A 13,907-nucleotide genomic window follows, 5' to 3' on the forward strand; every position below is an offset into this window, starting at 1 on the left:
AGATTGCAGGAGCTTCCAGGACAAACAGTTTAATTGTAATTCACCTCTGTTACTGCCAAACTCAACACTGAGTCATTCAGGCATGCACCATTATAGAAGCCACTTCATGCTACAGTGGTATCTGCTTTCTCACAGGGCCAAAAATAAATGGGGGGATTGTTATGTAGAGTTGTCACATGAATATATGCAAGTGCTTGCACACACACAACGCGTAGTAAAAGTTTCCCGGTGGTTGTCAGCGAGGAATCTGTCAGATATTTTTCGGAGTTTTGCCATTCATCATTGAAGCAGACAGTGTGAAGATGGAGAGAATGCCTCCTCTCTTTGTTTATGGTTTACCGCGGTTTATAATTCAGGCTCTTTTACACTGATGGAAAGGAGGCAGCATGCTTTTGTTTGAGGTCTGCAGCTGAGATTTGAGCTGTCAACAGTTTCTCTGTAGAAGACAACAACTCCAAAATACACAACACACTCACATTTGAGAAAGATCAGACAGAATGCAGTTTTTGCTTTGCCTTATTTATTTAAGCCATTAATTAAGGAGACATCATTTCTTGAAAATCTTAAGTCAAATAATCCTTTTTTTAACACATCTTGTTTCAAATGATGTTTTTACATGGGGACAGAGTTTAGGTTTAGGGTTGTGAAATTCAAACTCAGATTCTGAGGCTGATCTTTTGGAGAAAGTCTATGTTTCCAGTCACACTATCAGTTCCCCTGCCAAATAACAACTCCCTATCCCACCAAAATAAATAAAGGAGTAAATAAATACACTTGAAGCCAGACCCCCGTCTCTTCCTTTTGAGGTGTGGTGTAATCTTCAAGGATTGCTGATGTTCTCTCACTCAGTGCTATTCTTCCCCTAATCATGATTTATTACCAAACACACCCCACCTTTTGGCTCACATATGTGAAATCTCAGACTGCTAGACCATTACAAAATGTGAATAATCTGACACTGTGTCCCAGGGCTGGAGACTGGACCCCTCCAATGATTCAGCAGCTAAATTGATCCCGACACCTACTGAGTGACTGATGGCATTCCCAGAACCCCAGTGCATCCCTTCATTGGCCAGACTATGTGAGGGTGCGTGTGTCTGTGGTTGTGTGTTTGTGTGGGACTGTAGAGGTGATAATCAGCAGTGGCAAGAGGGACTTTCTTGTCCCTGTTGTTGTGCCGCATGGAGCTGTCCCGGGCAGGGACTCCCAGTTGGTTCCTTTCAACTCACCCCCCTTCTGCTGTCCCCTGAGTCCACCTCGTCTGTTATTCCCTCTTAAACGTCACTCAGTCAACCTCCTGTTTCCCTTTGAAGAAGCTCTGCTCTGATTTCCCCATCTTTTGACACAGGAGAGAAGAAAAGAAGTGAGAGAAAGTCTTGTCAGGATATATAGCGCAGTTTATAGGCAAAGGGAGTTGGAGAGAACAGGCTAAAGGGGGCATTTGTTGCCTTTGCCGCTGTCGATCAGGAGTAGCTGAGTGGAAGAGACCCTGCTGAAGTGCTTAGTAGCGGGTCTTTTCCTGCCTACTGGCCTTTCTCTCATCTGCCCATGCAGCAGGGGCAGAGAAGAACAGAGCAGGCTAGGGAAAGTTGACCCATCGAAATTGCTGTCTTTGGACTGTGAAAGTTATTTTTGAGGGGGGTGTTTGGTGAGGTTAGGGGTGTCGAGGCTGCAGGTGGTGCTAGGGAGTTGGTTTTGCCATGCAGCAAGCTTGGGATCGGACAAGTAGCACTGAGAGTGTCAAGAGAGGCCATACAAAAATGCTGGGAAAAGGACAAAGTGGCGGATACCCTCCTGACACGAGTGAGCTCTTGCAGAGGTAAGAGGAAATTATGTCTACCACAGAATTAGGAGGTATGTACAGTATTGGCACATGCCTGGTGGTCACATGACTGTATGAAAAATGCATTTGTTCCACGGGGATTTGGGTGATGGTATCCATGAGTACACTGTAATTTCAAAAAGAAGCTGTGCTGGTGGGAAGTCTGTCTGGAAGATGAATTCTATCCGTGCTGGAATGTCTGCCCGCATGAAATCTCCCGCAGTGTGTCTGCTATTTGGTGTTAATAAAGCCGTTATCTGCAGTCTGTCTCAGGACCAAGTATTTGGACAGATATATATATATATATATATATATATATATATAGTGTGTAATATATTCTTAATCTTAAAGTAATAATCTAAATGTAAAGAAACACTGTAAAACTTACCTTAAAAAAGAAAAATATATGCACTTCATTAACATGTCTTTTGTGTTATCTAATATTTATTAGTCTCATCTTTTTGAAGTAATGTTTGTATTATAAAAAAAGGGAGAAGAAAATTAAGCAAATGTCAAATTGTATATGACAAAAACTGGCCTGAGTAAAGCTGAGACTTGATTTGATTTGTTACATGTTGTTTGTTGAACAATTAATTATTTAGTGTGTTCCTTATTTTAAGTTCTTAAGTTCTGGTTTTAAGTAAAGAAAATGTTAATTGGCTATTCTTACTAACTCATCATTTTAAATTTAACTGCCAGTGAATCAAATCTTTTGTGGTTGTTTTTACAAAGACAAGAATTTTAAACTGGTTGAAAAGTTAGAATAAAAGAATGACTGTATTTTTTAAAACCCGTGTAATTACAAAAATGTCACAAGCACATTTTTAGAACACTATAAGGCCTTTACATTTTTTATGGTCACATATTAAATAGTATTAATTATTTGCTTTGTTATTTATCTTAGAACTTGCATCTTAACCTACAAGGGAATAAACGCTTAACGCTTTTCAGACCTCTTGCTGTGAAAACAACATTCGGTCTGTCAGTTAGGCTATATAGCTGTATCTCAACATGTGTGAGGTTACGACTTACATATCTTGCAGCTGAAGTGCAGTCGAATGTTGTGCAGCTTTGCATGTTAAGTGAGGGCTAAATGGTTCTTTTTTTTAGTTCATTAATTGCTAATGTGGCAGTTGTCCACATTAGCAAACAGTGACGGGTACAATCATGTTATTTGTCTTAAAGGCTGAATATCTGATTGTCACCATTAAAGAAAATGTTGTGCCTTGCAGCCTTACTGCGTGCTATACTGGATGATACTGAAAGCAGGCTTTATTTGCCATGGACCCATGAGGGATAATGAATTAGAGTAAATTGTGGGTGTGTATTTTGTGTAAATGTGTTGGTGGCGACGTTGCATTGGATTATTTGCGAAGCGACAAATTGAAAGAGTCCAGCAGTCCATACATGGATTTTCAGGCTGCTGCTTATTTTAGATCGTCAACAAATTGCGGATGTGCTGCCCCACCTGATATCCTGCAGGGTTGTCTTAAGATTTTGTGTTAGCCAATGAGATTACTTCTGAGAAACATTTACTTATGAAGGTCTGTTCATTGAGAACTACTTAAACCATTACCGTTACCATTCCTCTCTAGTTGCTGTATTGATGCAATAAATACTGTATAATATATACTGCAAATAATACAGTTACACTCAAATGTATTGATTGGCTTGAAATTGCAAATACTTAAGACTCACAGCACAATTAGTTCAGTCAAATCAAGTCATTTTTATTTGTATAGCCCAGGAATCCTAAATGATGACTTTGTAAAGGGGCTTTACGATCTGTTCAACCCTCAGTCCTTTGACCCTACTGGTTTTTAAGATTTTCTAATACTTGTTGGTTAGTAAATGGTAAAGTACTGAAAAACCTCAAATTCAAAAATTAACAGATTAAAAATGCAGCTCAGCTTCGTGCAAGAAAACACAAAATTGAATTATTTTCCTGAGTGATAGATTTTAAATGTTAGTTTGTCTTTTTTTAAGTCAAATTTATTTGTATAGGCCTATATTATTATGCCCAAATTAACAATGGCTCCTGGCCCAGCGCAAGATTTCTAAACAAAAATCCCTTCAGGGGCCTAAATTTAAAAAAAAGGGGTGGGCAGGATGCGGAGAAACTTTGGAGTCTTTGGACTCAAGGAGAGATCCTCGATCCCAGACAATCAGGAGTGCAATAGGTTTTGTAGGTAGACATAAAAATCAATTCTGAAATAACAAACAACAACAAAATGACCATAAAATTGTTAGAAATACAGGATCAAACTGTTGTTATAGTCAGTCAAATTAAGATTAAGGCTCAAGAAAAACCAAGACGTGATTCATTAAGTCAACACACCAACATTATAACGAAGCTCCATATTATGAAGTCACGAGAGCAAGATCTTAAGACCTGTCAGGGACAAATGGTGTGTTGAATAATGGTCGGACTGAAGGATCCAGGTGGCTGGAGTTATGGCCGAGGACACTCGCTTTCCCTTTGGTTTGATGATGAGTGCTCTCTGATGGATTGTGCCTCCGCAGATTTATGGTCAAAGAGATTAGTTAAGCATGGTTAACATGTTTTGTCTCATCATTTTCACATTAGCATTCATTCCGTCTCCCTTTTTCCTATTTCACTTTCCTCATCTCACCGCTCTTTCCCACCTGCTGGCTCTATATCACTCTGACAGCATGTCAGAGGGGAAAGTTGTCTCAGCGACCCTGTACCTTGTGCTGCAGTCTCTACTGCTCTTTATCAGTACACTGACGTGGGAAAATGCCACAGGAAAGGTAAATCTCTCTGAGTTGTGCTTTTCTCTCATTTATTCTGCTTTACTGGGGGTCACACTTCATGTGTTTGCAAGTTTGATTTTTCTCTTGAACTGTGGTGCCAAGCAAAGCTGCAGCTACGTTTCCTGGCACAACCTGAAGGCACCAGATGTTTTTATATTGCTTTTCTGACACTCAGCATGTAAAAGGTGCCTTTTGCCGTAAAGCAGTTGAGAATAAACCCTTCAGATGTCATGGTGCCGTCTCGTCTTGTGGCTAGTTGTAAAAACTGCTAGTTGTTTTGCGTCACTCACTGTGTCTTATGCCAATTTCAACAGCATTCAGGCGATTAGGTAATGATGGAGTTATTACAAAAATAATGCAAGGATATTTTAATCCCCTTGTATTTATTTATTACATTTTCAACTAATTTGTTTAACCATGGTTGAATGAGAACAAATACAGCAGTTATTTCTGTCTACATCCTTAAGTCAACAATATTTGTTAATTGCACCTAATATTGTTGTCATGACAGGTGATCTGTCTGCCCAGAGCAGGAGGTTTTTTTTTTTTTGTTCCAGTGTGTGATCAGTGATCTGTCTGACTGGATGTGTGGTTATATCTTTCAGAATATTACAGGAAACCTCCCATAGATAACTCAACCTGACTGGTGAGAGTTTCAGTCTTATCCCACTGATGGTCATTAACAAGAGCTAATCTGGCGGGCTCTCCCACACCTCATGTGGCTCTTCCCAAATGCTTGTCTGGACTTAGATGTGGCAATAGACGAGTGAGTTGGCATTACAGGAAATCCATAGCATTTGTTTAAACAAGGCTGAGCAAAATCAATGCCCTGAGTATTTTATTTTGAGAAGGACACAATGTTTTTTTGTCTTTTAATCCTATAGCTCAACAGTGGTTCATAGTTCAAGGAGGTGAATCTGTTGCCTCCTGCCTCCTTAGGGGGTTGCTTGTGATTTAAACATGAAATCCTCACTGCCCCAGGGACGAGATGTTATCTCTTCTTCAGCAACAGTTCTTATTATAGGATACATCAGACTGCGGAGGCAGTAGATTGCTTACATCCTTGCGCTATTTTCAAGGTGATACGATTTTTTCTCCTTTTGCTTAGAGGAATTGTTTATTTGTTGTGTCACCTTCTGTAGTTTTACTACCATGTCCCTCCCCCACCACCACCTTAAGCATGTGTTCATTGCTGTGTTGACACGTGGCAGCAACTGTGGCTAATCTTGATGTTAAATGGCTGACAGTTGCATGGCATCAGGCAGGGGCCCCTGAGGCCTCATAGTTACAGTGGCCATGTTGGCGTCTGCTTTCAGGGGGGCATAGGAGTCTAGGTGCATCCTGTAATTACACCATTAAATCAGTATAATGCACCTAAAATACCCATGATGTCAGCCATGAGAAGAAGAATTTTGTTCAACTTCAAAGTGACAAAGCATAACAGCAAACATCCTGCAGAGCACAACAGCACAACAGACGCTGGCTCAGTGGTGAACACTGTCACCTCACAGCAAGAGCGTTCTGGATTCATTTCCTGCTCGTCCAGGGTCTTTCTGTGTGGAGTTTGCATGTTCTCCCTGCGTTCGCATGGTTTTCCTCTGGGTGCTCCGGTTTCCCCCACTATCAAAAACACGCAGAGTATGTTGTTTTTAACTCTCCTGTCTCCTCTTGACGAAGGCACTGGCTTAGAACTGGAGTTGGTCCCCGGGTGCTGCACAGTGGCTGCCCACTGCTAGATAAATAGACAGATAGATAGATACTTTATTCATCTCCAAAGAGAAATTTGCAGTTCCAGCGGCTCAAAAGGTGGACACACAAGGGCATGCAAAATAAGAACAAGAACTACTTTCAAGTAATGAACAACTTATGAGTAAGAGGTAAAAATACAATACAAAATACAAAATAACAATATAAGAAAAAATTGTGAAATAAAAATAAAGAACTAGGCTATCCAGGATAAACATCTTAACATCTGGCTGTACAGGATAAACATCTGATATACAGGATAAACATTCGAGCAGTTAAATATGTGCACAGTAGTGCAGTTGTGCAAAATAACAGTGTGCAATAGTCGGTTTGTCCACACTTGGGTCCAGCATATAGATGTGTGTGTGATAACGTCCAGCATTTAGATGTATGTGTGATGGAATCCACCATATGAATGTGTGTGTGATAAAGTGCGTGTGTCCATGCTGTGTGGTGTAAGTGTGTAGTGGGTTCGGAGTTGCTACTGATACTTAGGATGAGTTAAATGCAGAGAACTAATTTCCTAATGGGGATGGAATAATCTTCTTGTCCGGAGCCCCACTTTGTGAATTTAGGCACAGTACCTTTCTTAAGATCTGCAACACATCACTTGATTCAACAACACACGTTTTTTCGCACTGTGATTCCAGAGCCAAAACTATTGCGTATTCTTAAACTATTTTAGCATACAGCTTGGAAAATATGTAACAAAACACCATTATACCCCGGATACCCCTCAAATAGTCAGGGAATATTGCAGATAAGGTTAATTTTTAAATGAAAATCTCAGCTACTGCTGCTTAAAATGTGCTGTAACGCTTCTGCTTTGAACATTTGGTTGGTTTCACTTGGTTGTATTTGTCCTTTGCTTTTCTTTTTACTGGAATGCGAGAGATTTGCAACCTTGATGGTGTAGATTTGATATAATCGGTGGGTTTCATCCTGCAGCATACAGTATTATGTTCTTGTGGAAAAGGGTTTACAGGTGTTGAGTTGGTAGACTTAGCAGGGCTAACTATCTGGAACAATGAGAGTGGACAGAGTTAAAGAGGCTTAAATGTCTTTATACACTGCATCAGCATTAAAAGATAGAGGGTTAGATAGATGGAGGGATAGAGAGAAAGAGTGTTGTCAGATATTTTCATCTATATATATTTACCAATGAGATTTGCGCTTAACTTGGACAGGCTTGAGTGGGATACGCCAGTTAATCCAGAAATCAAAACAGTTTCAGAGTTTTGGTCTGGGGCCGCTATAAATGAAGCTGCAATGTGACTCAACGGGTGTGACGGTCTTTTGATGTGATGCAGACAAATTGTCAGCTTGATAAAACGAGAAGCTGTGATATAATTATGATAATTTGCTTCATTACAGTTGCCCGGAGCCATCAGTAATGGCAGCAAACTCACATACAGATGAAACATATGGCTGCACAGCTATCTGTTCATGCTGATGAACTAGAGCTAGAACTAGCATACAGAATTATCATATTCTATCAGTTTACATTGCTGTGTATCCTCCACACCATGATTCTACAGTGCTGTCCTCTGCTCTGTGTCTGGCTAGCACCAACCATTAAGATTAGCAGAATTATTAAGAGTGCCAGAGTTACCAGGTGCTGTACAATGCAAACAAAAATAGATATAGCCAATAGCTTCTAAATCTTTCCAAAGGGAGTTTTGCTATATTTCATTGGATTAGACGTATTCTGTCAGAACAGGTTTGGCATTTTCATGTGGTGAATAAACTACCCTTCAGACCAAAAATGTCAAGTTAAAAAGAGTTCATTTAAGTGCGTTGGACATTAATCAGGAGACAATCAGTCCTACGGGATCATCTCTTCATCGCTACCTTAGCTGTCCCTAATGCTTAAATATGTGAGCTGGCAGAGTTTAAAGGTCTTGATGTGAACACTATCTAAATTTAAAGGGTTGTTCATTTGAAACTGGTGCACTGCCCCCTGGGAAATATGAAGTAAGCAAGCAAGACTGGTGTTAAAATGAGACAAATATGCAAGTGTTAAATTTTAGATTAGACTGAAGATCTTAAATTCATCTGTGTGTGTCTGTGTGTGTATACTTTGTGTTGTTTTTTGTTTGTTTTTTCATTATCTAGTGTGTGTGTGTGTGTGTGTGTGTGTGTCGTGTGTGTGTGTTTTTGTATGTACATAAATTTAAATTGTATAGATTTTAAACTTTTTCGATTGAGTCCAAATTTGCGTAACAACAGTATTGATCATTAGTATTTCCTTACAGAATACGGCATACATGTATATATAATAGATATATAATTTTCTAGTGACTGTTTTTAATTTTGGTAGATAGAAGGGGACATGACATCAGTGTAGTCCTCCACCTATCAATTCTTAGGGACATTCGATGATCCCATATTTTATAAAGTTTTTAAAGAACTTACTATACAGTGAACTTTATGTCTAGAAATAATTTGAGGTCCCAATTGACATTTTGTTGTATTTGCCATTGCAAGGCCATCCCTTTGGTCTCTAAAACCAATACAACTACTACTAATAATAGTAATCAAATGTGTTTGTATATCACCTTTTCACAATAAATACAGCTCAAAGTTCTGTACAACAAAGAAATAACATGCACCAAATGCTTCTCATAAAAAAGATATAGAGCATTAAAACAGGAATAGAAAATCCACTTGATTAATAATCGTAAAAATAAAATGAAAATGGAGTGAAGAGAAAGCTCAATATGAGATAAATGAAAATAAAACCCATGGTATAAAAGTAATAAAATACAGTTAGAAATAGAGAACATAGAGTGCATAAAATCAAGTAAACTACATTTTAAAAGAAGTGCAGTAGAGTGTGAGGCCAAATGCAAACAAGAGTGCTAGTGCTGAGGTCAAAATCTTAAAAATGGCAGACAGAAATGACAACAGTTTTGCACACATCTAAACCATGTGGCATAGGCTTTTCGGATTAGCGGAAAGCAGAAGTCATTCGTTCCAATAGAGGGTGAATGACAGACCGTGAGGGAAACGTTTGACTTTTTTCAAACCCTGTTGAAACTGGACCGTCACTACAACGGGAAGGAAAGCTGCTCTGCGGTGCTGCTCCTGTTGGGATTTCATAAAAAAAATAGCCATAATAGCAGCACAAGTAGTGTGTGCGGTGCCAGGGATTGTGTTATCATGTGGTTAGAATGTAATACTGTATATTCTTTAAAATGTATTAATTCTTGAATTAATATGGTCAAAGCTTTGTTCATGAAGTTTTTCTGTTCCCATTATGCACCAGGAACCTCCTTTTCTTCCTTCTTTTATTTATTCATTTGGAAAATGTGTAAGTCCTGCAGATCTTTAATGAGACTTGAAAAAAGAATGCATAAATTTGAGAAAAGTGACAGGCTCTGTGGCAGTAAAGGATAAGTAGAGTTAAGTTACTTAGCTATGTAGAGGGAAAAAAGCATGCTTTCTTAAAAATGTCCTGTCCCATTTTGTTGAGCAGGTATTGTAGGTACTAGGCAGTGTAGGTAGGCTGGAGTATGTGGGCACCTTGCCTGAATTAAGCATTATTGATTCCCACATTTGGTTCCATGATTCATAAGTGAGTCAGATTCAGTTTTAAGATGTTATCAGTGCTGTGGCTTCCGTGCTATTCTCTTCTGGCAAGGCCAACGTGAGTAGGAGGCCTCTGCTCATTGATGTCAATCGGATATTGTATTTGTTCAAGAGACAGCAAAGAGAGGGAACGAGGAGGATTAAATGCTGCTGCTACTTTGCATGCCACATACAAAGTCCCTTCACGACAATTCAGCACATACTAGCATTTTGTTTGTTACACACCGAAGGCACCGGGACCTCGCTGAGCCGAGGAGGCCGTGTTGGAGCACGCTGTGACGATCAAAGGACAACCCACTCCCTCGGCCTGGTGTCTGCCTCGCTGTGCAGAGCCAGTTCTTTTTCTGGGCAAAGAGAAGTTTTCTGCGTACGAGGATGTGTTCCCCGGAGTAGAGTGTAGAGTTGGCAGGTTGTAGGCGTGTGCAGTCAGCGTGGTCACGAATTTGGGACGGTGCACAGAAATCCACATGGGTCCACATTGGAATGTGCAGATGACAAAATATATGTCACATGGCCCCTCCAGATCCCTTCAAACAACCCGAATGTGAAAAGTTTAATTTAGGCTTTATTGAACAAATCATTTACAAATCAAAATCATTTGCTGCAGCTACAAACTATGCAGAGTGATCTAATAAACTAGAATTTTGATGTTTTTATGATATGTTTCAGCTGTGTGTGAAAACCTGTTTGTGTGTTTGCAGTTGATTAACGCCAAGGTTTTGACCTTGAAGTAAGAAAGATGAAATGTAAAACAAGACGTTTTGGATAAGACTAATATTATAAATAATAAGTCACTATTGACTTTAGTAAACTATAGCTTGTTGTGTCTTCCATTTTTTCTAATTAGTAGAGACACTTTTTTTTTTATATGACCCTGCGAGACAGCTATGTGAACATCACTGCAAGGTCACACATCACACGCACAGTTCACTGAACCGCCTCAGTCACAAATTTGGAGAATGTGCTGGAAGCATGTTGCCCTCCAGATTTACCAGTAGGAGAGCAGGGGTGTCTAAGTGACACATAAACCCACCTCCTGTTTTAATTCCCAAGCAGCCACTCTGCTCTGCTCCGTTAGGCCGACACCAACAGCTGAGGCCAGGGGAGATTGTAGCACGTGTGCTCACCCCAAAGGCATTTTGCTGTTGTCCACATGTTGAGAGGGCCAGAGTACAGGAAATCAAATTTACTGTACCTCCACCGCACACAGGTGCAGCACACACACATGCACACACACACACACACCCAGGAGGGTAAGAAAATCTATTTTGTATTGGCAATTTAGAGAACTATACCCACAGATAAGAGGCTGATTTATTCATCTAGGAGACATTTGTTTCCACGCATTTCAGTTCTTCATGGACATCAGTTTAGATAATCTGCCACAGTAAGCATGGCAGTCTCATTTCATGGCTCTCTTCAAACCCAACATTATTTTTGTATGTAATCTGTGGGTTTGCAAACAGTCTACTGCTCTGCTGTACTTTGAAAGCCTTCCATGAATCATCTCTGGTGGCTCAGAGCACAGTACGCACATTCACATGCACATATCAGGTCTGTACACCTGCTTTAGGTGAGCAGCTCAGGCTCATTTTGAAAGGTATTATCTAAGAATTGGCCAGTGGTGATAATGGTCGCTTGCCACGAGCTTTAGCGAATGTTACTTTTACTGTTACATTCACTGACTAACCGGGTGCAGTTTACCTTCAACATGATTGACGAGGTTAGACTACACCCTCGGCGCAGTGCTTCTTCATCCTCTCATGTTGGACTGAGGGCAGACTGGACGCTGCTGTGACTCACTCCTGTTGAGACACAAAGTGGTATTATGAGATAGAGCGAGCTTGGGCTAGCTGGTTAGCATGCTAACTTAAGTAGACATCTCTGCAACACAATACATAAACGTCTTTGACATAACATCAAATTTTTCAATGTTTGAAACTAAAATTCTTACATTAGCTTAGCTCCTTTAAAGTGTTTTGGAATTTGTCTGTGTCTGTATGGATTTTGTTTTTGGGTAGATTTTTGTGTTTGATTGTGTTTGCTGTGTATATTTGTGTGTTTGTGTGTATACTACTGAGCCTGTGTGTGCACAATGTAAACTAATCTATTAACATACATTCACAACATGCAGTGTATTTGTATTACCACATGGTAATAATCTCTGTTAATATGCACAGTCCGGAAATTGAAATTGAAATAAGGATTTGAAAATAGTCTGCTATATAAAAACACAATAGACTGTTTAGTGATTATATTTTATTCAGTCTAGAATTCTGTCATAGTGAGGGTAAAGATAAGCAAGTGGCCCCCATCCCATTACCAGGGGTCTGACTACGTGAAATCGGTTTTCGACCACCATAATGATATTTTTCCATTAAAACAGTCTACCACGAAGCAGTTTACTTGTTTTCCATGTCTATTTTGCGTGTGCAAAGCACTTAAGAATTACTATACTGACTTGTTTGTTGTTTAGGTAATAAAACAACATGTGTAGGTTGTAAAGCAAGCATGTTACAGATCCAGATTTATGGATCTGGGGTCAGCAGTGTCCCACAAGGGCATAGAGGTTTTTTTCTTTTCAAAGAAAGGTGATTACATCATTGTCAGTCCAATTGACTGCCTCTGTGTTCTCACCAAATTATTACACTACATGTAAACCTGTAGCAGAGGCTCCGTCGGCACTGTTCACACTTCTGTACGCTTTGGACCATATGTGGTAATGAGTGGCAGCTTGAAGAAGCTTGGTGATTTATGGTGGTATTAAGATACAGTTGGACATGTAATAGGGTTGGCTCATGTTGCTTTTCGACCCGTTCCTATTTGTTTTCCCTCGTCTGAGGCGAAGGGGAAAGCTGGGCTGAGGCAGTAGGTGGTAGGCTGACATATTGAGAACATATGCTATCCAGAGGGCACCAGGTGGGCAGTGTATAAATTATCGAACCTGCCATATCTCCAACCCACCCTCCAACCCTTCCCTCCTGTATTTACCAGCAGGAGTGTAGGGAATACTGGGGTCAGGGGGTGTAGGGGGTGGTAGTGAGAGGTAAAGGGTTAATATATAACTGTACAATTCAGCAATGTTGTTTTTCAATGTGATGTTCAGCAATGTTAATGGATAGAAATGTCAGATATCCACTGTGGAGTATTGGGGCTTCATTGTGTGAGCAGCCTCTGGCAGCAGAGGAAGCAGGTGAGCGGGACATTATGTCGAGTTGTTGACAGTGGAGAACGCTTTGCTGCCTTGTGTCCTGTGTCAGAATAAATGAAGGTTGTTGATACTGTGTGGTATGGAAGATAATTAAGAGATGTTCAGTTAGACAGTTTAAAGACAGTCATGGATTTTGTGCTCATAGCATTTGAAATGAAACAAGTGTGTTTGAGTTTAAGGCGCTGACTTTTACCTTTCAGGATGTTTGTGGATGTTCACATACTATACATATTAGGTGAGCCGTGTAGGACTCACGTCAGGACAGTCTTTGACTGTAAAGGATTTGTGAAGACACGGTAAATATGATGACTGTATTTGAGTTTATGTTAACGTACTTAATAACTGTCTCATCCCTTAAAAATTGGGAACTATATATAAAAAATGGCAACATGGTTACGTGGTTTATCTAATCAAATTAAACATCTTGAAATTAAAGCTGCGAGTTCGCACTTTAACCTTATGGTAACGGCAACAGATGTGTCACCGTTCTCCTATTTTATTGTAGTTTCTTCACATATATATGAAGTCTTCAGCAAATCTATCACATTTTGCACTTGTCTTTGATCAGGATTTACTTCCATGATAAGATTAACTAGCTGCAGTTAAATATGGACAGTTTTTTACATGATTGTTGAAGCTATTAGACTGTAACCTTTGAGATCTTTGCCGACTTACTTTATTTATTTGCCTGGGTTGTTTCAGTCAGATGATATGAAGAGCTTACCAGTCATTTATTTTAGATTTACATCCTGAAAATGAATT

At 39.8% G+C, this 13,907-nt stretch overlaps 1 protein-coding gene across 1 annotated transcript in view; it reads left to right on the forward strand.

Annotated features, from left to right (window-relative positions):
- The first annotated feature begins 1,700 nt into the window (after positions 1–1,700).
- The window catches only part of rbm20 (RNA binding motif protein 20), a 45,216-nt gene continuing 33,009 nt past the window's right edge, over positions 1,701–13,907 (forward strand). Inside the window, exon 1 of the mRNA XM_041934229.1 lies at positions 1,701–1,819. Coding sequence (XP_041790163.1) covers positions 1,701–1,819 — 119 coding nt within the window. The remainder of the gene's footprint in view (positions 1,820–13,907) is intronic.

Source organism: Chelmon rostratus, chromosome 3 (genome assembly GCF_017976325.1).
Source record: "Chelmon rostratus isolate fCheRos1 chromosome 3, fCheRos1.pri, whole genome shotgun sequence".
Classification (NCBI taxonomy): domain Eukaryota; kingdom Metazoa; phylum Chordata; class Actinopteri; order Chaetodontiformes; family Chaetodontidae; genus Chelmon; species Chelmon rostratus.